Source organism: Vanellus vanellus (assembly GCF_965231255.1).
Source record: "Vanellus vanellus genome assembly, chromosome: 2".
In the NCBI taxonomy this organism is placed as follows: domain Eukaryota; kingdom Metazoa; phylum Chordata; class Aves; order Charadriiformes; family Charadriidae; genus Vanellus; species Vanellus vanellus.
The window spans coordinates 148,275,643-148,298,780 of NC_138906.1; the positions used below are offsets into that span (position 1 = coordinate 148,275,643).

At 37.6% G+C, this 23,138-nt stretch overlaps 1 protein-coding gene across 18 annotated transcripts in view; it reads left to right on the forward strand.

Annotated features, from left to right (window-relative positions):
• Positions 1–23,138, forward strand: part of RIMS2 (regulating synaptic membrane exocytosis 2) — a gene marked incomplete at both ends in the record, with an annotated part of 495,649 nt that overhangs the window by 75,059 nt on the left and 397,452 nt on the right. For 9 of the 18 annotated variants that reach the window (XM_082499090.1, XM_082499111.1, XM_082499112.1 and 6 more), the window contains one exon: positions 19,384–19,615. In XM_082499090.1, the coding sequence (XP_082355216.1) occupies positions 19,384–19,615 (232 nt within the window). The remainder of the gene's footprint in view (positions 1–19,383; positions 19,616–23,138) is intronic. The other 9 variants (XM_082499089.1, XM_082499100.1, XM_082499115.1 and 6 more) reach the window with 1 other exon arrangement.

Sequence of the window (23,138 nt, forward strand, 5' to 3'; positions counted from 1 at the left end):
CTAGGCTAAACAGTCCCAGGTCTCTCAGCCTGTCTTCATAGGAGAAATGTTCCAGTTCCTTAATCATCTTTTGCTGGACTCTCTCCAGTATGTCCGTGTCTCTCTTGAACTGGGGAGACCAGAACTAAACACAGTATTCCAGGTATGGCCTCACCAGTTCTGAATAGAGGGGAAGGATCACCTCCCTTGACCTGCTGGCAATACTCCTAATGCATCCCAGATACCATTCCCATACTTTGCTGCAAGGGCACCTTGCTGGCTTATGTTCAACTTGGTGTCTGTTGGGACCCACAGGTCTTTTACTGCCAAGCTGCTTTCCAGCTGGGCAGCCCCCAGCATATACTGCTGCATTGAGTTGTTCCTTCTCAGATACAGGACTTTGCACTTCCCCTTGGTGAGCTTCGTGAGACTTCTGCTAGTTGGTTTCTCTAGCCTGTTGAGGTAGCTCTGGATGGCAGCACAGCCTTCTGGTATATCAGCCACTCCTCCCAGTTTGGTATCATCTGCAACCTTGCTGAGGGTACGCACTGCCCCATTATCCAGATCGTTAATGAAGATATTGAACAGTACTGGACCCAGTATTGATCCCTTGGGTACACCGCTAGTTACTGGCATCCAACTGGACCTTGTGCCACTGACCACCACCATCTGGGCCCAGCCATTCAGCCAGTTTTCAGTTCACTCACTGTCTGCTCATCCGGCCTGTACTTCATCAGCTTCTTTATGAGGTTCCACAGTGTGGAAAGCCTTATGGGAGACAAAGTAGACAATATTCACTGCTCTCCCCTCATCCAGTCATTTCATTGTAGAAGATTATTGGGTTGGTCAAGCGTGACTTTCCCTTGGTGAATGCATGCTGACTACTCCTGATCACCTTTTTGTCCTTGATGTGCCTGGAAATGGTTCCCAGAATTAGTTGTACCATCGCCTTTCCAGAGGTTGAAGTGAGGCTGACCTGCCTGTGGTTCCCTGGGTCCTCCTTGCCCTTTTTTGAAGGTAGGGGTGACGTTTGCTTTCCTCTAGTCATCAGGCACCTGTACCAATCACCAGGATCATTCAAAGATTATTGAGAGTGGTCTTGCAAGTCTGGTTGTCCTTAATGAAGAATACTTTTGCCTCCAGCTCCTGTGTACTTAATCATGAGTTTTATATGCAGTGCTCAAGATATTTCCATGTCATCCTTACAGAGTAGAAATCCTTAGCTGCCCCCTGAAGCAACTGCTTGTGATGCTCAGGAATTAGCCTGTCAATTTTTGTTGCTTTGGGTTCACATGGCATACATTTTGTAAAAAGTACGTTCAGATTGTTCCTCGTTAAGATTTGCTGGTGTTCTTTGTGTGTAAGGATTTGAGTTAGAGTTTATATTTTTGTTTTGTATGAATTTTGGAACATTATGTAATGGTATTAAGCTCCAATTGAAATAAAGGAATTCACATGCTAGGAGGCATTAAAGATTCCTCCAGTCTAATATGGTGTATTGGCAGTGCCCAGCAATGGATATTTAAGAATGCAGAAAAAGAGGAGGGCTAATTCTGATACAGCCACTTGACTTTAGGTATTTCAGTGGCTTCCTGAGGCAAAGGCTGCATGCATATTGCTGTATTTATTTCATGGCCATTAGGAATCTATCTACTATAAGTATTTTCAGTCCCATTTTAAACCTATTTATATTTTTGGCTTCAGAACTCAGTGAAAATGAATTCTAGAATTTAATTATATGCTGTATAGAAGAAAATATATATAAATATGTATACATATAGGTGTAAATATACCTGTTGCTGTCTACGCAATAGACTGTGATATGTTGTAACATAATTAAAGCAGCTCCTAAAAGCTTTGTGTTTGTATTTTCTCTCTGTTACTATTTTTTAAATTTCTCAGAGTCTGTGGATGTCACAGGCTGTGGTGCTACTAATATGCTGACAACATCCTGCTTTGAGCTGCTTTCCAAAAGAAACGGACAGTACCCCTAGAGGGATGACAGGTTGTCTGAATGAGATAAGGAAATTGATTTAGAAAATGCTGGCTTAAGCTTAACTTAAACAAGACAGAAGTGATACTCTTCCTATAATAAGAGAAAAGCACGTTAAGCATGCAGCTGAATCAGTGACCTCAGTCTCCAATGGAAACTGCCTTCATGGCAGTGACAAAAGGGGCTCTTGCAAGACATAGAGGCTATCCTATGGCTCATTTTGTCATTGACCATAACCATAAAGGATATATTTTTGTTTTCCCAAATAAGAATTGTGTGTTTCATTTTATGAAGAACTGATGATAAAGGTCACACAGCAAGTTCAATTTGTATGAAATTTATTAAATCTTGTCTTAGGAGGGTCAAAACTTCTAGAGAGGATCATATCACAGCTGTTGTGCTCTACTGGCTATGCAGTATTCTTAATAATTTAAAGTCTTTCTCCTTAAAATGACAGATCAAACTACGTTTTGTGAGTAAAAGTGATGTAAACCTTATTTTACTTGCAATATTACTAGTTCAAATACTTGTACTTTTATCAGAAATTATTTAAAAAAATGAACAAATTGGTTTTGAATAGCCAAATAAAATTTGAACCTTGCGTTCCCTAATGTTCATGATCATTTGAAACTGTGAATGATCATTTACATGTGTAACAACGTGTGGCTATACAGTATAGTTCCTATCTTGTCTGAGGTGCTAAATAAGCAACCTCTCTCATGCTCCTATGTCTGAAGGGTGTGAATATCCATTACTTAGATTTTTGTTTCCCTTCTCTAACATGCTTCTACTTTCCAGTGCGTTTTTCAGTCCATTACAGATACCTGCTCCTTTATGTACTTTTTTCTGTCTGTCAGGGACTAAGCTGGTGAAGGAGTGGCTGTTTTTTCTGAGGCAGTTGGACTAAAACTTGCTGGAAATATTAAAAAAAAAGCTACAATTTTTACAAAGGGCAGACTCAGTTTCAGGGTAGAGCATATGTGGAAATGTAGGTAATTATTAATTGTTGAAAATACAGATTTACACTGTAGAGACATCTGGACTTTAATTAGAATTGACTATAGAGTGCACCTATAACTGCTGCTATGTATAGAGTATTTTTCATTCATTATGTCTCAAGTTTTAACCATTTGTGATGTAGATTTTTTTATTAAAATCCGTTTTGAGCAAAATCCAAGGTTGCAGAAGTAACTTTTAATATCTATTTTAAGCAATGAAATACTGTTATAAGTAACATATTCTCAGCTTTTTTATAGAGCTTGTATTTTGTTAAAATAATCTCAAATTCAAGGAGATGACTCGGAAGAGACTAAGTAAAAGAAAAGAAAAAGAGAATAGCTTCTGGTTCTTATGCTTTGTTTGCAGGTTAATACAAGCTGTTGTCATCTTTTTGCTACTTTTTGCTTTCTCTTCAAGTGGGGAACTTTTGTCATCTGATACTTAAGTAGAAAATAAAGAATACAGGAAGTGGTATCACTCAGGTTCATGATTCTCGTTGTGAATATAACACATACCAAAGTCTGAATTTGCACGGGCTTTATATTATCTGAGTCAATTTTCATAGCATGCTGTAAATCATTCTTTGCCCTCTAGTAATTCTTGCTGATTCAATATTCCCATTGGGATTATTGGCCCAGCACAAAAACTTTGTCATACAGAAATACAATTAAGGTGCTTGAAAATGAAGGGAAGCTTGGGGGCTCAGCAACTCTAGAGCATAGACAGCATCCTAGTCTGAAATTTAAAGGAGAAAACCATATGGTAGAGCCGGACTGTGCTTGTTGTATCATCTGAAGGCGTAATGATGTAATTTGGTGTCATGGTTTAACCCCAGGTGGCAGCTAAGCACCGCACAGTCCCTTGCTGACTCCCTTCCAGTGGGATGTATGGGGGAGAGGGTTGGAAAGGTTACCAGATTTTAAGAACTTTGATCCTGCTACAATTTGAAGACCAACTACTAAAGGTCATAATATTTCAATAACAATTTAAATCAGGCCAAGATATGGTAATTAACGAGGTAACAAATGTCCCAAATTCCTATAAAGAAATGTGGTTCTTTTCTCACAACATAGAACATAGTTAACAAAGCTTTTTATTTTTTTGAGGATGTCCTTGCATTTAAAAAGGACCTGAAGTCAGCAACAGCATATGAAGTTGTGTGTTTGTTTTATTCGTGACTACAAAAGCTGAAATGGTTGTTTATTTTTTCCTTATACACTGACTGACAGAAATAGCGTGCACGGATTTATGTACTGTAGAGTAAACGTGCAAATAGGACTCCTGCTGTATTTGGAGAATTGAGATCTATAGCATGTCATTGTAACCACTAGCCAAAATGTTTTCATAGACCATCCTTTTCAAAATCAAGATTTCCCTTTTTTTCGTTCAAAGATTTCTTTGTCAATCACTGTCTAGCAACTTTTGTCTCCCAATGTATTTTCTTTTGGCTCTCTGGGCTCATCCACTCTATTACAGTTTTCTTCCCCATGGACATCAGTTTTCTACAGTTCTAAATATTGAAAATTTCAGTTGATACTGGTGGATATGAAGAACAGCTCAACACATTATGGTGTTGTCTGCATTATCTAGTTTAACAGTGTGTCAAAATATATTTTTATTAGTTAGTATTCTTTTTCATTGAGATTTCAAGAGAAAATAATAAGCTTTGATTTTGTAATTCTGACAACTAAGGATGTTGGAATCAGTTAGTAACTTCAGTGGAAGAAATATATATATAGTGCCTCAAGGGTCGGTACTGGGGCCCATATTATCCAATATATTCATCAATGATTTAGATGAGGGAATTGAGTGTACTATCAGCAAGTTTGCTGATGACACTAAGCTAGGAGGAGTGGCTGACACGCCAGAGGGCTGTGCTGCCATCCAGAGAGACTTGGACAGGCTGGAGATTTGGGCAGGGAATAACTTAATGAAATACAACAAGGGAAAGTGTAGGGTCCTACATCTGGGCAGAAACAACCCCAGGTTCCAGTATAGGATGGGGAGCTACCTGTTAGAGAGCAGTGTAGAGGAAAGGGACCTGGGGGTCCTGGTGGACAGCAGGAGGACCATGAGCCAGCACCGTGCCCTTGTGGCCAAGAAGGCCAATGGCATCCTGGGCTGTATTAGAAGGGGGGTGGTTAGCAGATCGAGAGAGGTCCTCCTTCCCCTCTACTCTGCCCTGGTGAGACCGCATCTGGAATATTGTGTCCAGTTCTGGGCCCCTCAGTTCAAGAAGGACAGAGAGCTGCTGGAGAGAGTCCAGCGTAGGGCAACTAAGATGATTAAGGGAGTGGAGCATCTCCCTTATGAGGAAAGACTGAGGGAGCTGGGTCTCTTTAGTTTGGAGAAGAGGAGACTGAGGGGTGATCTTATTAGCGTTTATAAATATATAAAGGGGGAATGTCATGAGGATGGAGCCAGGCTCTTCTCAGTAGCAACCAATGATAGGACAAGGGGTAATGGATTCAAGCTGGAACACAAGAGGTTCCACTTAAATTTGAGAAGAAACTTCTTCTCAGTGAGGGTGACAGAGCACTGGCACAGGCTGCCCAGGGAGGTTGTGGAGTCTCCTTCTCTGGAGACATTCAAAACTCGCCTGGACGCCTTCCTGTGCAACCTCATCTAGGTGTTCCTGCTCCGACAGGGGGATTGGACTAGATGATCTTTTGAGGTCCCTTCCAATCCCTAGCATACTGTGATACTGTGATATATATCTTCCCCCAAAAGATGCTTCTGTGAGTCATGCTGCTACTCTAGTAGTACTGTAAATGAAAAGAGTATGTTAAGGAAGCACTCACACAAGACAGCAGAGATATGGGTGTCTGTCTTCATCACTTGGGAAATATTTTTATGGCACAGTTAATCTGAGCTCATTTTGGCATTACAGCTTCTGTTTTCACATGAAAACCACTGAATTGAGCTCACTGTTATGTTCAACTCTTGTAAATAGGCTCACCTGGTATTACAGGCTAAAAGCTACTGTCTCCTGGGATGGTTCTCTAGATCTTTTGCATGAGGCTGTAGATTAAAACAGCCCTTCAGTACTTCTTTTCAATTTATTCCTCTGTCTCCTTCTTTTGACCTCTTTCATCCTCTTAACTTTTCACTTGGAAAAACGCAAATGGCTTTTACCAAAGTGGAGTAAAACCCCAGAATATTGAGTATATCACATGAGTAGGACTAATGTAGAGGTGGTAATAAGTTTGGTAGAGCAGTAGCTTTCTCCCAGAGCAATCCCTTTTTTTTTTCTGTATAAACTGACAGTAAGAAAGTATGAACAAAAGATAGAATAACCGATTCATTTCAGTTGGAAAAGAACTTCAAGGTTATCAAATCCAACTGCAAACCTAACACTACCAAGTCCACCACTAAGCCATGTCCCCAAAGTGTCACATCTACACACCTTTTAAATACCTCCAGGTATGGTGCCTCAATCACTTTCCTGGGCAGCCTGTTCCAATGCTTGATAACCCTTTCAGTGAAGAAATTTTTCCTAATATCCAATCTAAACCTCCCCTGGTGCAAATTGAGGCCGTTTCCTCTTGTCCTATCGCTTGTTACTTGGGAAAGGAAACTGACCCCCACCTCACTACAACCTCCTTTCAGGTAGTTGCAGAGAGCGATAAGGTCTCCCCTGAGCCTCCTTTTCTCCAGGCTAAACAACCCCAGTTCCTTCAGCCGCTCCTCATAAGACTTGTTCTCTAGGCCCCTTACCAGCCTCATTGCTCTTTGGACACACTGCAGCGCCTCAGTGTCCTTCTTGTAGTGATGAGCCCAAAACTGAACATGGTATTCGAGGTGCGGCCTCAGCAGTGCTGAGTACAGGGGGACGATCACTTCCCTAGTCCTGCTGGCCACACTATTCCTGATACAAGCAGATACCTTCATTTCTTTTGTTGTACAGGTACTGATTGGAAAGTTTCTGAAAATAACTAGGGTATATTTTTTAATTATTGGATGAATTGGGAAGAAAATGGACCAAGGATTTGCAGACATGTATAAAAGGTTATTTAGAAGTTGAAATAACATTTCCTGAAATAATCAGAGTGAGTTTACTGTAGATATTTAATTACCTTTATTAAATATATCAGACTTCTTAAGTCAGTAGTGATTGGTGTAATAAAAAAGGCTTTCAAATGGATAGTTTTAATGAATGGTAATTTGAGATATAAAAGATTCTAAATATTTTTATTTTGCACCAAGGGTAGAGATTATTCTTAAAACAAATAAAAACTAGCAGCCCTTTCTACCATGTATGATTGATATTAAGACATGAAAAGATCATAATGAGCAATGTTGAATAAATACTCAGGAGAAAGGAGAGGTTTAGTGATCACGGTTGAATCAATTATAACATTGTAACTGTGTAACTACCCTCAAAAAGTTGGATCAAATTCTAAAAAGGAAAAAGTCAAGTCCATGAACCAATAACCAATTTCAGAACTAGGAAGTAGATTCTAAAACAGTTAGTGACAGTAACTCTAGAAATGCTGGTGGATACCTTTTAACTCCATCGAGTTTCTTTGGTACTGGAAGATGTTTGGCACTTGATAAAGGCTACCTGTGTGGTTTAAGCCCTACAGCTTAATGTTTGCTATTGAATGCCAAGTATGGAGTGCAAATGACTTCTACAAGTGATCCAGTTGCAGGTAGTGCTGAATCCTACTATGAAGTATTGAGTGCTTCCAGCTGCTAGTGATACCAGTGGAAATGACAGTTGGCTTCACACAAAAGTGGGCATTTTTGCTTACTTGCAGGTTGAAAGCAGAACCAGACCTGTCAGTCACCAGTATCTGGGGAATTCCTGTCCCCTGGAGTCAGGAAACACAATTAGGCTTGCTGGAAATACAATTAGGCTTCCCAGCTGCAGAGCTTTTCGGAAGAAAGTTCAAATGTTGGTTACATGCTTTTAAACTTACAACTCCTTTCAATAACATTTCTGTTTAATTGATGGCCATGAACCAGTGTTGGTTTTGTCTTTGGAAGAGTTTATTCTCTCAGTTATACACTTCTATTTTGATGTATTTGCAGTGGTTGATTGTATTACATTCTTGCAAGTGAGTGAGGTTGAGTAAAGTGTTCTTTTCACTGTTGTCTTGTTTTATTCCTTTGTTAAGGAATAGCTGGACTATTTGGTCAATTCATTAGATAAAAATTAAATGAAGTATTCATGCCTTAATTGAAGAGGTGTGGAGGGGCACCAATGCTAGAGGAAAGAAACGTCTCTATCCTCCCTTATTTAAGGCAGGAAAGGATCAGACTGATTTAGGAAGGCTGACTAGATGATGTGGACGTCTGCTGTGTTTACCCAGGGAAGATATACTAGATGAGTCAGTTGCCCTTTATCACCAGGTGCATATTTTTGTGGTGTGGTGGTAGTCCTCACTCTAGTTCTGGTGTTAGAGATTTGAGGATGACTGAACAGATATCCAAAACATCTCAGGTATGTTCTGAAAGGAGGATGGTCCTTGAAACATTTATATCATGAAGCCCTCAGTCAGATGTTCTATTTTACAGATGAATGGATATTTTTAATTTTTCAATGTAATCATTCCCATTTGCTTCTACGTGTGTGCTCAGGGATCTGTACTATGTGATCATAGTAGAAGTAATGTTGATTTTACAGAAGAAGGAAATTCACTTATTTCTTCCTAAAGATGTTTTTCTGATTACGTTCTGTGTAGAGAGAAAGTTGAAGGAAATTCATAGTGATGTGGCTCCTGGAGTATCTTGGACTCAGAACAAACATAGACAGATGGTGCCAGGGTGAGTCGATCAGAAGCCTGGGGTGAGGATGAGTACTACTGGGTACAAAGTCTCATCTATGAATAACATCAACAGACGGTGAAGGTTGTCACAGAGCAAAAAAAAAAAAAAGCAGTCTCATAGAAACAAAAATGCAGTTTTTATTGTGGCCTATTGGGAATTTTGATCTGTCACAAATATGATTCAATGATTCCAAAATTTGAAAGCTTGTCAGTAATTCCGGTTATCCATTCTACATATGACCTTTTCCTCATCCTTTAGGAAGCCTTACGTCCATTTGTATATTCCCTACTTCCACAGATGATTACTAGGGATAGTTTTATTTTAGGAAGGGGATATTCTTGGTTCAGCGCAAGGCTATTCAGCATAGACACCTTGGGTTCCATCAACAGGAACACAGTCAGGCTTCTCATCTCAGGTGTACTTCGTCCATGGATACTGACAGTGCCAGAAAACAGTTTTGGAACAGTTCTGGACTCCCCATCTCCCAGTTATGTACCTAAGAACAAAACATGTTTTATTGTTCCTAGTGCAGTGTTCACCAACAGAGTGAGAAACACTAACATTTGTATGACAAAAATCTGATTAACAGGTGATTTCTGAAACAGCAGAATGTTATCTATTTCAACATTAAATGTGTATTTGAGGTAACAAACATATTCCAGCCATGTTTTACAATATGTAGTGATGACATTGCATTCTCCTCTTTACAGTATCCATACTTAATCTCTAAAGAAAATGTTGTGCTATCTGTTCTGTTGGAAAATATTCTCGAAAAGATTTCTATTGAATTTGTGACTCCATTGTGTATATTTCTTAGCTATTACAATATTAATTACCTATGTACACTAAATAAATATTATTTCTTTGGTTAAACATGTAACATTGATGAGTTGTGATAATCCTAGGATTACAACTTTATCTCCTCTGGTGATGTGTTCAAGTATTGGCCATTATGTCCTAGCCAATGCCTTTGCCTCTTTTGACTCTACCCTTAGGGGCCAGGGAAAGATGAGAGAGATGTATATATGATCAACTTCTATTTTGGGTGTCCATATTTAAAGAATACTTCCAGTGCTGGAAACCTACTGTTACAAAGGTCCTATTGTCACATGTTAGTAACATTAGCAGAAAGAAGAATTGAAAATTTATAAGCATTGATATTGTGCCTTCTTTGAATAGTAATGGCTGGTCAATCCTGGATACAAAAGACTTACCTAAATTAAGGATGGCAATTGATTTTGGATATCTTGATTTATTTTCTTTAGGTGGAATGTACCAAGTTCTGCAGTGGGAATGATAGTATATATTTTTTTCTTCAAATTATTTTCCACAATGTCTTTATTTAGGATAGCAGATTTATTGAAAGGCCATGGCAGTTGAAGATACCTCAGTGAGAAGGGGGAAAGGGAGAGCAACACTGCAAAGTAACGTTTTCCTTTTGCCAGAGTTTGCCTAGTTTAATTTGCAGTGAACATCTCAGCTGGGCTGAACCCACTCAGGGGTTAGGTCTCTAGATGTTATTATTTAAAGAAAAAGATTTCTCAGCAATTTATATGATTACAAAACAATGTAATAATCTATGAGCCCTGCTCAACAATATAAAAAAATAGAATGCAGAAACATGAGAAAGGAAAAAAAATTGGTTGATGAAGAGCAGAACTAAGACTTGTTCTACTTGTTTAAGTGCAATTTTGCTAACTCAAATGTGAGTAGAATCTGTTTAGATTTACTATTTTTCCAAACAGAAGTACTCCAGAAGATGGCTTTAATAAATTGGTATCAAAATCTTGGCAAAGAAAAGTGTTTAAGCATTATAGGAAAACAGAATTTCACAGAGCTGTCTCTGGGATAGTTGCTGGTCTTTGGGTGTCACAGTGTCCTTGCTCCCTCTGCTAGTTTACCGGGCCTGCTGTTACCGCATACTTCCACTCTACAGGGCTGTAAACAGCGGAGCATGATCAGCAGGACTGCTGGTGGCCTGACTCTGTTCTCTTACAACCCTCGTTTATACCCAGTAGCTCTGAACTCTTAATCGTTAATTAATAACCTTTAATTAAGAGGTTAAAGGATTTAAATATAGGATTGAATTCTGATCTTTTCTCTGGCACTGTTTTTTTTTTTTTTAAATTTTCCAATTATTTGGAAAACTCAAGCATTATCTCTTAGAAATAGTATTAGATTAATTACTATTTATACAGTTTTTGAGGCAAAAATCTCTTACCTATTCAATCATTTTCAAATACCGTTTATCTAAAATGGAGAAATACTGCTACAACATAAATTAACATCATGTTTTCCTTTTGAGAAGTAAACTTTGGGTTCAGTGCACTTTTTGGGTAAAGGCAAGGTATGGAGGCCTGGGTTTAGATATAATTAGTACAGGGAAAATTGTTACACACCTCGTTCATAAACTTATGAAAAATGTCTCCTGCAAGTGAGAACATTTCTGTCCTTTTGTGAGCTCCTTCCTCATAAAAATTATAAGTATTTCTTATATTTGAATTACCATTTCAAGACCCATTTCTTTTTTTTGTTTGTTTGTTTGTTTCTAGCAGAGGTTGTATTAGCATGATGAAAATATTTTGTGTTTTGATTCTACTTCCTGCTATTTTAAAAAGATGAACAGTATGGAAAATTACAGCCTTTTGAGAATTGGTAAACTGTTTTAAGAGGATTTCCCCCTATAGTGCTGTTAGCAATATGGCACCACTGGTGGTATTTTTGCAGTAAGAGTACTGATACAGTCAAAACTGAGATGCACCACAGCTAATTACTACCACCAGTTCTGGTGGTGATAATTCAGCATCAAGCATGTAATTTGCTTAGATGAAGTTGAGACAACGATATAGTGAGCACAACTGAGACTATGTTACACTGGCTTTCCTAGCGTTGCTCAAATTTATTTCCTTTTTGCTGAAAAAGGAAAATCACCAAGATAGGAACAATCCTGTCACAGAGGTAAAAAGATAGGGGCTACTTAATAATTGAAAATGCTCATGAATGTTGTAAACCATGTGGAATGAACTCGCTCTAATCATGATACTATAATGTCAGGAGGTGTTACATTTCGGAGCCAAGACAATCTGACCTATTATTTAGCGTGTATTTATTTCGGCTGTCTGTGTAATGTCTAATGAAAAAGTAATTTTGCCTTTCATAGTAAGGATAAAAAAGTTTAACACAGTAACTTAGTTATTTCGGGCATTTCTAAAACTACAGGTGTGAAGTTAATGGCTTCCTTTTGTAAGTCAACTGATGATGCAAATAAAGTAACCTGAGTGACTGTGAGAAATATTATCTCTGCTGGAGATGCCCTTTATAAATGTAATAATGTTGCAATGTGCTTGATTGGCCACAACTGAATTAGCCTCTTTTTAAGGTACATTTGGTAAATACTGCATACATTTAAAATGAAAATTAGTATAAAGTAAATAAAAGTATGATTTATGAAAACAAGTCAATTTGTATAGAACAGTAATTTGTATACTTTTTAATAATGAGTCTGTTTAAAAAATAAGGGTCTAATAATTAAAAAGTATGTAAGTGTGGCCCAGCTTTCTTAAAACTGACGTTTGGATTCCTAACACAAACAGTGTTAGTGCAACTAGATTTCTAATGTTATTAGACTAATAAAATTTCTGTTACAAAACATTTCAATAAATTGAGTGAATCAGGAAGACGTGTAACAGTAGGCATAAAAATCAGCATGTTTTTTAAATATAAGAAGTAGAACGATAGGATACAAATAGATTGTAAAAGGAAACTTTTATGAGAGCCACAGCCAAGTGTGTTCCTCAGTGATTTTGGTTTCAGGTGAGAATTTTTGCATAGGGGATGAACGTCTGTGTAACGTCTGCATCAACACTGCATGGAAAATACCCAAATAGGAGTCTTAATTTTTGCATAAAGCTCATGACATAATAAAAGTGCTGCGATAACTGCAAATTAATTCTAGTTCTAGTTTACAAAATAGTTTTCTATTACAAAATAAGTAATGAGATGTTACTGCTTCTGTTTAGCAAGGAGCTCTGACTCTTCTTTCTACCTTTTTACCTAGGGGTCTGTTGTGGCTGATTGGCTTAGAGGTCTAAGAAATTTTGGTTTCTGATTGGGATTTTCTGATACCTAGACTTCCTCAAGTGGCGATAGTCGAGAGTGTCATGATTCTAAATGTATATGATGCTCCATTTCATGTGCCTATTTTATAGCAATGTACATGCCACAGATTTTTCTTGTCCTTTGTGCCTTCTCTCATAGAAATTAAGGATAGAGGCTGGTCACCAGCAATTTCAGACTGAATGCTGAAAGATTCATTGCTCCTGTGCATAGTTTCTGAAAACTCCACTACCACTTGTCCAAAATGCTTAGCAGCAGCAATTCATGATGATATTACAGTATCAGTATAGCCAAAGATTCAAACAGTATCACCTATCGTAAGGTATCTCTCTCTGATTGTATCCGTTCTAATATTCAGTAAAGCTTGAGCTCATGATGCATCTTTATGCTTAGACGTGAAAGTTCTGAAAGTTCTCTTCTGTCACAATGGCTATTTTTCCAAACTTGAAACCCAATTGTCTTTGAGACAATTTTTCTTTCCCAACAGAATTGGCAGAAATTTTTCAAGTGAGGTTGAAAGTATCTGCGTATTTATGGCACACAGAGTGACTGCTTACATCTTATTTCATGACAAGTTAGTAAAAAAAAAAAGTTGACCATAATTATCTGTAATTTTTAATCTGTGATGTTGCAATTTCTTTTACTCACTGTAACTGGGATGAAATACAAATGAAATGACAGTACAAATGCCCATCTTAAAAGATCCTATTCTTGTCCTCTGCCACATACGCTTCCTGGCAGCCTGCTTTTACTGGAAGTTCAACTGCATGCTGCTGATCTTCATTGTCAGCTGAGGATTAGTACTTACAGTTTCAGCACTTTACCAAAGCAGCTCCTTCGGGACAGCGTGGTTTGCAAACACGGGGACAAGGCCCATGGAACTGGAGATAAAATATTTTTAATTGAGGGAATGCAGCTGTGGAATGAACTTGGAGAATTTCCTTGGAGAGTCAGGCACTGGAAGATACCCTTTTTCAATGACTGGCATGGTCAATCTTACATTGAATGAGACCTAAAATTACCTGGGAAGCATCAGCCTTGTCACAAGTGTAAAGAGCAAAAGGAAAACTACCACTGTTGTGTGTGACAGTATAGATTTAAGTGCCTGCTTGATGCTTGAATGGTAAAGAAGGACCCCTATTGATATGTCCAGTATAGGTGGAGAAGGTACAGAAGTAGGAGGCGAAATTTATTAGAAGAATAATAGAGAAGAATGAAAAAATTAGCTAAGGTTGTTTATTTTATAAACAAATGACAAAACCATGATGCGAATGTATAGGCTCATGATGGTTTAAAGAAGCTCTTTTACGGCTTTTTTTTCTAATACAGGAGCAGCTAATGAGAACGAGGAATAGGTATGCCGGTATAATCACCAAAATACTTGTATGAAAGTTGTGGAAACGTCTGTTGTAAGTTAGGATTTTAAATAAGATTCAGAAAAGGATAATTAGAACCTTCTTAGTTACATTGAAATAAAACACAGAGGGTTATGAAGATACTCAAAGGTGTAAAGCAATTTCCTTCTGGAGTTATAACTGTCCGTTATGGAGAAATTAGGTAGCTCTGAATGATTTGGCCATTTTTAAGCTATTGGAGGAATGTGGTATTCTCTTTATTTTTAAATTCCTCTCTTATTTATTACAGATAAAAAGGAACATTGAAAGAGTTCTAGGTGAATTGGATGTGTTACTGTATTCTGCCTGTTTAAACCTTAATTGGGACTTTATAGCTTTTTGTATACTACACATCATAAAAACACAATAAACAGTTAAAGGTTAATTTTAACGAACAAGAAGAAACAATTAGTCACAAAGATACCACTTCTAAGTTTAATCTTGCAATTAGTTTGAACTGCTGCAGAAAAGGTTGAAGCAAGTATCTGTCTGTTGTTCTGAGGAAACCTGGAAGGAACAAGTACAACCAGGAGTTACCTACTTCTTTTTTCCTTTATATGCATGCTGTCTAGCATTATCTTGATATCATTAAAACCACACAGAACTATGGTAACATTAATTGGGTCAGCTTGTGATTGACCATATGTTCATCTTCTCCACGTTCACTGTTTCTTGTAATCTTGCACAGGACTGTTGTACTTCGCTATTTTTTACTACTACCTTGCCAGCAAAGAGCAGCCTCACTGCTACTAAAAAACAAAGCTAATAAACGAAGGCTGCAGTTTTACTCAATACTGAGCATTATAAGCAGAAAAAAAATAGGTAAGGTAATCCTGCCAGTTCCAGCTAGACTTTTTGTCTAGCTGACATGTAATCCATTGATTTGTTCACAGAGTCATATCCTACTCAGTTATTAAAACCAAGGTTTTTTTTCCCTACATCCTTGCTGGTCTTTTTTACTGAGTTTCTGAATCCTTGCTCGTCTTTTTTACTGAGTTTCTGAAAACTTTGAAAATTTCAGAAACATTTAAGTGCACTTTTGGAGGGCAGGAATGGCTTTGGAACTTCTTGTCAGTATTAAGGATTTTGTTTTTTTTTTTGGTAAAATGCTGAAAGTTTTGTGGGCATTTCTGGAGGACAGAAGAAAACAAAAAACTTCTGCTCAATAATAAGATACATCAGATTACTGAACTTGCTTTTCTTACTTGCTTTTTACAGTAGCTCATAGATAATGAGAGGCCCATGGATTGCTACTTTTTGATTGATATTGAATTTCTCATTTCCAGAAAGTGTGGGGAACCAAGAATAAGCAGAATTAAATTAACTCCATTCCAGAACAAAGCAAGTATACCAATGGAAACTATTTCTTGACCTTGATGGAGAAATCCAAACTCTTACACACAGTTGCTTTTGACACTGAAAAGTCCTCTATGCAGCTGTCTCAGATATGATGCTTTACAGTACAAAAAAAGTCTTGACTAGTCATATAAGCCTCATGAACTTCACCACTGTAACTTCCAGCAGATATGAGTGTGCTTCAGGGAACTCTTACTTGCAAGACAAAAATGAGCAGAACTTAAATATCAATTTTCTGGCCTAACTTTTCATTATCATTAGGTCTTTGCATAAACTCATACTAACTTGTCCTTTTCCTCTGAAATTTGTAGCAGATATTAAAGTGGAGACTTGTAATTTTGGTAACAATGTGGAAAAGGAGAGAGATTTTTCATCAGTACAGATAGATGGCATGTGCTATTGAGGCCATTGTCAAAATGCACATATATAAGAGTTATAGATATGCATTGCTGAGTTTTCCACTTAGATTTTCTGTTATTTTATGGTTTGATGTAATTATCTGGGTTTACAACCAAAAAAACCCTATCATGGCAAAGATTAAGATGTGTATTATGGGTAACCATTTTGGTCTAATATGCAACACATCTGCAGAGCCTCTTTTTTCAGTTTCACAGCACGAATCTTGGCCACTTGCATTAACAGAGTAACTCACTGGAGCATAGGGACTGGAAAAGGTAGCCTTGCGATACCCGAGTTTAGTTCCAGGCTCTGAAATTTGCCTTGATACTGGTTACTTTCAGTTCCCTGGTAGCTGAACTCCTGAGCCCTCTCAGACAGCAATGATCTGAGTAGAGACGTGGGTACAGGCAACTTGAACAATATGGAGTTTTATTTGCATTGAGTTTTCTGAAAAATATATGCTATAGAATTTTTACTAAGTGTTCTTCAAATGCTGTGCTATTCTAAACACATAATTATCGCTGCAAGTTATTAGTTCAGTTTTTGGCTTAAACTCTTGCAGGCTAGATGATAAAAAATAATTATTAGTCTATAAAATAGATCAGAAAGTTTTTTTTTATGGACTTCCTAAAATGAGTGCTTCTTATTTTGTTTCAAGTATGCGTATTCATCTCAAGTGGTTCTGCTCAGTAAGTAGAACACATATTGTGTGTAACTAATTATTTAATAGATTTTTGTCTTCCATGTTTAATTTTTTCTGATAGCTATCAATACATGTAATATTTTTCTTGGAACAGAAAAAGATGTAGTAACAGGCTCTTTTGGCAGACAATAAGATTTTTCTACTAGAACAAGGATTTTAGAAAACTAGTCTGTATAACCTTGACAAGTTTATACTTTGAGGCGAAAGTTGTGACCTTGTGCCCAAGAGGAAACAAAAGTGAAATTATTTCAGTACATGAGGCTTAAGAATTGGCAAAAGGCTTGTGCTTTTTATGCATCACTGAGACTGGTAAGCAAATAATCATACAAACAAAGGCTGTAGATTATAAGGAAGCCACAGAACTGAATGTAACCAAAAATAAACTTGAAGTTCAGCATAGATAATATACTTTAAATGAAGAATGCAATGTTTGGCAAAATTAAAAGGCAAGCAAGGTCTCAGAGATTACGTGTTATTGATGGAAACGGGCCAGACTACCAACTACCAATTATATACTATTGTCAGTGTAAAACGTTGAAATGTGCCAGGCTTCCAGATTTCCAAATTTTGTTCTCAACTTCATTCAACTCTTTTGTGTCCTGCCCCATTCAACAAAGAACAGTCAACAGTGAAGTCTTTTTGAACCAGCGAGAAGGCAGAGGAAGCTGCTTACCCCTGATTCCACAAATTCCTATTAGGGCAATGATGACCCTCATGTCTTTCCCGTGGAGGCCAGAGACATGACCCCTCTCACTGCTCTGGAGGTTCTGTAAGCATGTGGGGGAGAAGGGCTGAAAGCAAGAGAAAAATGTGCAACTGCTACGTCCGGAGGGCAGCGTGTGGACTCGAAATTGAACTCAAGTGACAAGAGCAGGTAGATTAGAAAAATGACACATAAGCAACACGAAGTAACCCTGCTTTCCCGTTCTGGAAAAGGGTCAGTGGCAGTTGAGAGCACAAGGCAGCGTTTTGGTACGCAGAAGAGGCATGCCTCCAGACTCCTGGCCTGCCTGATGGAGTTGGGGAGCTGTGGGTTTGTTCCTACAACTCCTCTATGGTATAATGTAAAACGTATTCTTAGGGCAGTTTTCCTGAAAGGACAGCAAAGCCCAACAATTCTTGCCATATGTGTGGATATCCAGGGTAGATAATATTTAAGATAATTTTTATCTGACTCAGTGTGGTAATATTTGTTTTGGTAGGAACCTCTGACAGTAAAAAATAGATAAAATAATTTTGTATCATTAATTTATATCTGAACTATATAAAGGATATACTTCTGCATTAAGGAAGTTGGTTTAGTTTTTTCCAGGAGGTTATTCTTTGTTCTATCTTAGGCTTCATGTCCCTTTTTAAATAATATCATCTCAAGAATCTCTGGAAGGAAATTCTAATGAAAAATAAATCTCTTCTGCACTTTTAATTTTTTCGCTTAGTATACCATCTTAATGTTTAATAGAAAATGCTTCATTTTTGGGGTTTTTCTGGTGTCTGTTCAGGGAGCTGAATAAACTGCTTAAACTAGTTTCATAATTTTTAGTTTGCTAAAATTTATAGTCTGTTAGCAAAATCAAGTGAGTTGAGTTCCATGCTAAGAATTCAAAGATCACTGTGCAGACCCCTTTGTATCACAAGAATAAAAAAAAAAAAAAAAAGAGAAGACGAAGTTCTTTTTATCTCCTCTTTGTATTTAAATCTTTTACAATACGCTATGTTGCATTTTCCTGCTCTTTTCAGCAGGACAGGACATTAGAATGAAAATTAAAATCGCCATTACGTCATTTAACTTCAGAAATCAGGGCTTTGAGAAAAAACTGCCATTATAGAACATGAAATGAGTTTGTAACTTTGGTCATAGTGAGACAGTTTTAATTATCGTATATGGAGATTTGATTATTGTGGGCTCAGAAATATGAATGAAGTCGCATGCCTCAAGGAATCATTGCAGTTCTGTATGCACATGGCAGCTGACTATGAGTGTGCTGCTAGTCTACTGGAAATGGAAGGTAAAATACGTGTGTGTATCTTAAGCTACTGTCCCTGGATTTTACACCTACGGTAGTCTTCTATCTTATATGGCATGAGATGGCAGTATCTATGTAATGATATGAATGGCTTAAATGATTTATAATAACTTGTGACACTGAGGCAAGTTGTTATGGGCTTGCACGCAGTGCTTGAAAAGTGATTAAAAAGCGTTTTAGAGTCATTATTCTGTGCAGTATTGTTGGATAAATGAAGATAAGCTATAACAAGAAAAGATATTTGCGTCTGTCTGGTGGAATTAGGTAAAAGTACACTTGGAAGAATAAATTAGATAAACTGGTTAATACCAGGAAAAAATTATTGTGTAGGGCCGTGGGCTCTTGGATCACCCAGCCCATGTTTCCTACTGTTGTATTTGCAGCTAACAGCTGGCCACATCCTAAAGCAAAGTTACTTCTCTGTGACAGCTGCGTGTTATCAGTGTTGGGCCTCCTCCTAGAGTTTAGTTATAATGAAAAAGAAGTAATTCTTGAATGTTACACTTCTGGAGCATCATAAATTTGATGTGTTTGCTTTACTACAGTATTTCTCTCTGCTTTGTGTTTTGAAATTGGTTGCAATTTAATGATTGCAAAGTATTTGTGGGCTTAAATAAAACAATTACTAATGATCTTTTCTCTTTGCAGAAAATTGCATCAGCAGTTTGAAATGTATAAGGAGCAAGTGAAGAAGATGGGTGAAGAATCACAGCAGCAGCAGGAGCAGAAGGGTGATGCCCCAACCTGTGGCATCTGCCACAAAACAAAATTTGCTGATGGCTGTGGCCATAACTGTTCATATTGCCAAACTAAATTCTGTGCGCGCTGTGGAGGAAGAGTGTCTTTACGGTCAAATAAGGTATGGAGTTATGAAAGTTTAGTAACAAGCTTCTCCTAAACTCTGTATTTCTTATTCATTGCTTATGCATCCAAATCACATAGCTACTGAAATGGATTTCCTTTAAGGAGGTAATGATACCTACTTTAGAAGCTTTTAAGACATCTGTACTCATTTCAGATAATTTCCATTTGCAGATGGATTTGTGACTATAGCTTTTAAGTTAATACACACCACATTTCTACTAACAGACTCATGAAAGTACAATTCTTTGATTGGAAGATTGGATCTTTGTATTGGAGACAGGGAGGTGTATCTTGTGATGCTAATGTTGAGACACTGATTATTACAAGTTAGAGCAAGGATTTGTTTATTTTCTGCTTGCCCAGGACCTTCTGTACAAGATTATTGTAAAATTAGTGTTAGAACAGTATATACAATATATTATGGAGTTTAAAAATGTTTATTATCTATTATATATATACACATATATTATGTATATGTACATATAAATATGTGTAGATACGTCAAAATGTTTTTAGGAAAAAATTAAATGCACTAACAATATAGAGTTAGAGCTATATTGGTGTTTATTGCATAACAACAGGTTGTATAACAACAGGTAAAACAGCAGTCTGATATTTTAAAAAGTTTTATCTCGGAGTAAAAAATTTAGCAGAACTGCGGTAATCAGAGAAAACAGTTCTGAGATCAGTTTATTCAACATTTTGGATAAAGCATCCACATCTGATACACGTCTTTCTCCGATTCTGACAGAAGCTTGTAGAATATTAATGACAATACTGAAGATGTCTTATGCTAGTCTTTTGTGGAAACACATCTTCTGTAAATCAATACAATAATAATTGAATATTTATTAATATAATAATTTCCATAAATCCTTTTTTTCTGTAATATGTTCATTGCGAACACCATGCAATCTGCAAATATTATCTTAATCTTTTGGAAGGTAGGAGACAATGATATAAATGTTATGTATTTCTTTGTCCAAGATTGAAAGGTAGGCTTAAATAATGGACTCAAATTTTTGATTGACAAAGTATAAAATAATATGCTATTTCCTGATGATTAAATTAACTGACATTATATGTAAATTTCTCTAACTGCCTTAGATTTTGTTAAGGTTTTTTTTTCAGTAGGCTCACATATTTTTATTGGTTTTTTTATAACCACCTAAATTATATTGCCAGTAATAAAAGATATAATAATTTCTGTATTAATATCATCTGATTATAAAAAGCAATCAGGACAGATATTTGAGTCATTAGGTCTACGTACTTAGAAACATAGAAAAAGTGCATTAGGAGGAAGGCTTCATCTCCTAATGAAGCCTTCCGATACATCATTTAGACTGTCCTCAGGATGGATCACGTGAACTTGGCAGACATTTGTCTGACTTCCCTTGACAGGTTTCCAATGAGATTCTTCCACACCCTCTTAGATCATTTGTTCCACTGCTTCAGCATCCTCACCACAGAAAGCTTTTCTTACTGTCTAACCTAAATCTGTCTTTCTGTAAGCCGATTTCTCCATTCAGTATCATGAGCCTGTTCTGCAACTCTTCTCAGCTGTTTTTTTTTTTTTTTTACTACTGTTGATAGTTTAGTGCAATAAATAACCTTTTCTGTCTCTCATTCATTTCTGTTTTGGATAATTTATGAATATGGTGGACAGAGTATCTCTAGACAGATCCCCTGTGAGGTTTCCCGGGTGATACCTGTCCCTTAAAAAACCCTGGCAATTTATTCCTGTTCTTTTCTTCTTGTCTTTTCATCAATTAAGTTTTCTCATGGGTGAAAATATTCCTATTCCATGGCAGCTGAGATTCTTTAAAAGCCTGGAAACCCAACTCAGCAGTATGAACAAAACCCATTAACTCTTTCTGTGACTCCTTGAAGGAATTCTAATACATGTAACATGCACAAATTCACTTACTAAAGCCATTCTGACTTTTCCATATTTTATCATAATTTATTCATATGCTTTCTAATTTTACTCTCTATTTTGGTTTCTACAAATCTGTCCAATGTGGATGTCAGACTCACTTGTCTGTTATTCAGTTGATCTAATGCTGAAATTCCTTAAAAATGAATAAATTTGCATCATATTTGCTACCTTTTATTCTTCTTGTCAATGAAAGACTGTATTGCAGTTAATAGTTAGATATTTTAGATGAGATGTTTTATGCTGAATATAATCTGATTTTAAAAATTTGTTACTGTTTTTTTATTGACTCACTTCATAGCTTCTTTTTCTGAGATACCAGTTCAAAGTATATCCTCTGGTTCATTTGGCATGAAATAATATTGTAGAGTAAGTATCTTTCTGATAACCATGAACGTGAATACAAAAGACTTAATCCAGAGACAGATTGTGGCAGTCTCCTATTTATGATCTCTTTTAAGCCTGTACACATTATTCCATGAAGATTATTTTTGTTCTACCAGAATTTACCAGAATTCATTCTTTTCTGTTTTCCTTAATGGATACAACTTCAGCTTCTTGAAGGATGACTTCTAGTAACTTCTTGTTGTAACTGTGCTAGATTTTCACGGAATCACGGAATTTTCAGAGTTGGAAGGGACCTCTAGAGATCATCTAGTCCAACTCCCCTGCTAAAGCAGGATTACCTAGAGCACATTACTCAGGACTGCATCCAGGCGGGTCTGGAAAATCTCCAGAGAAGGGGACTCCACAACCTCCCTGGGCAGCCTGTGCCAGTGCTTTGTCACCCTCACCATAAAGAAGTTTTTCCGTGTATTTGAACGGAACTTCCTGTGTTCCGACTTGTGCCCATTACCCCTCGTCCTGTCACTGGGAACCATTGAAAAGAGCCTGGCTCCATCCTCCTTCAACCCACCCTTTAGATACTTGTAAGCATTAATAAGGTCTCCCCTCAGCCTTCTCTTCTCCAGGCTAGAGAGTCCCAGCTCTCTCAGCCTTTCCTCATAAGGGAGATGCTCCAAGCCCTTAATCATCTTAGTTGCTCTTTGCTGGACTCGCTCCAGCAGTTCCCTGTCCCTCTTGAACTGGGGAGCCCAAAATTGGACACAGTATTCCAGTTGTGGTCTCACCAGTGCAGAGTAGAGGGGGAGAATGACCTCCCTCGACCTACTGGCCACACTCTTCCCTATGCAGCCCAGGATTCCATTAGCCTTTTTGGCGACAAGGGCACATTGCTGGGCCATGGATAATTTACTGTCTACCACGACCCCCAGATCCTTCTCCTCAGAGCTACTTCCCAGCAGGTCCGCCCCTAACCTATACTGGTGCCTAGCATTCTTCCTCCCCAGGTGCAGGACCTTGCACTTGCTTTTGTTGAACCTCATTAGGTTCTTCTCTGCCCAGCTCTCCAGCCTGTCCAGGTCACGCTGGATGGCAGCATGGCCCTCTGGAGTGTCAGCCACCCCTCCCAGTTTGGTATCATCAGCGAACTTGCTGAGGGTACACTCTGTCCCCTCATCCAGGTCATTAATGAATATATTAAATAAAATTGGACCAAGTATTGACCCCTGGGGGACACCACTGGTTACAGGCCTCCAAC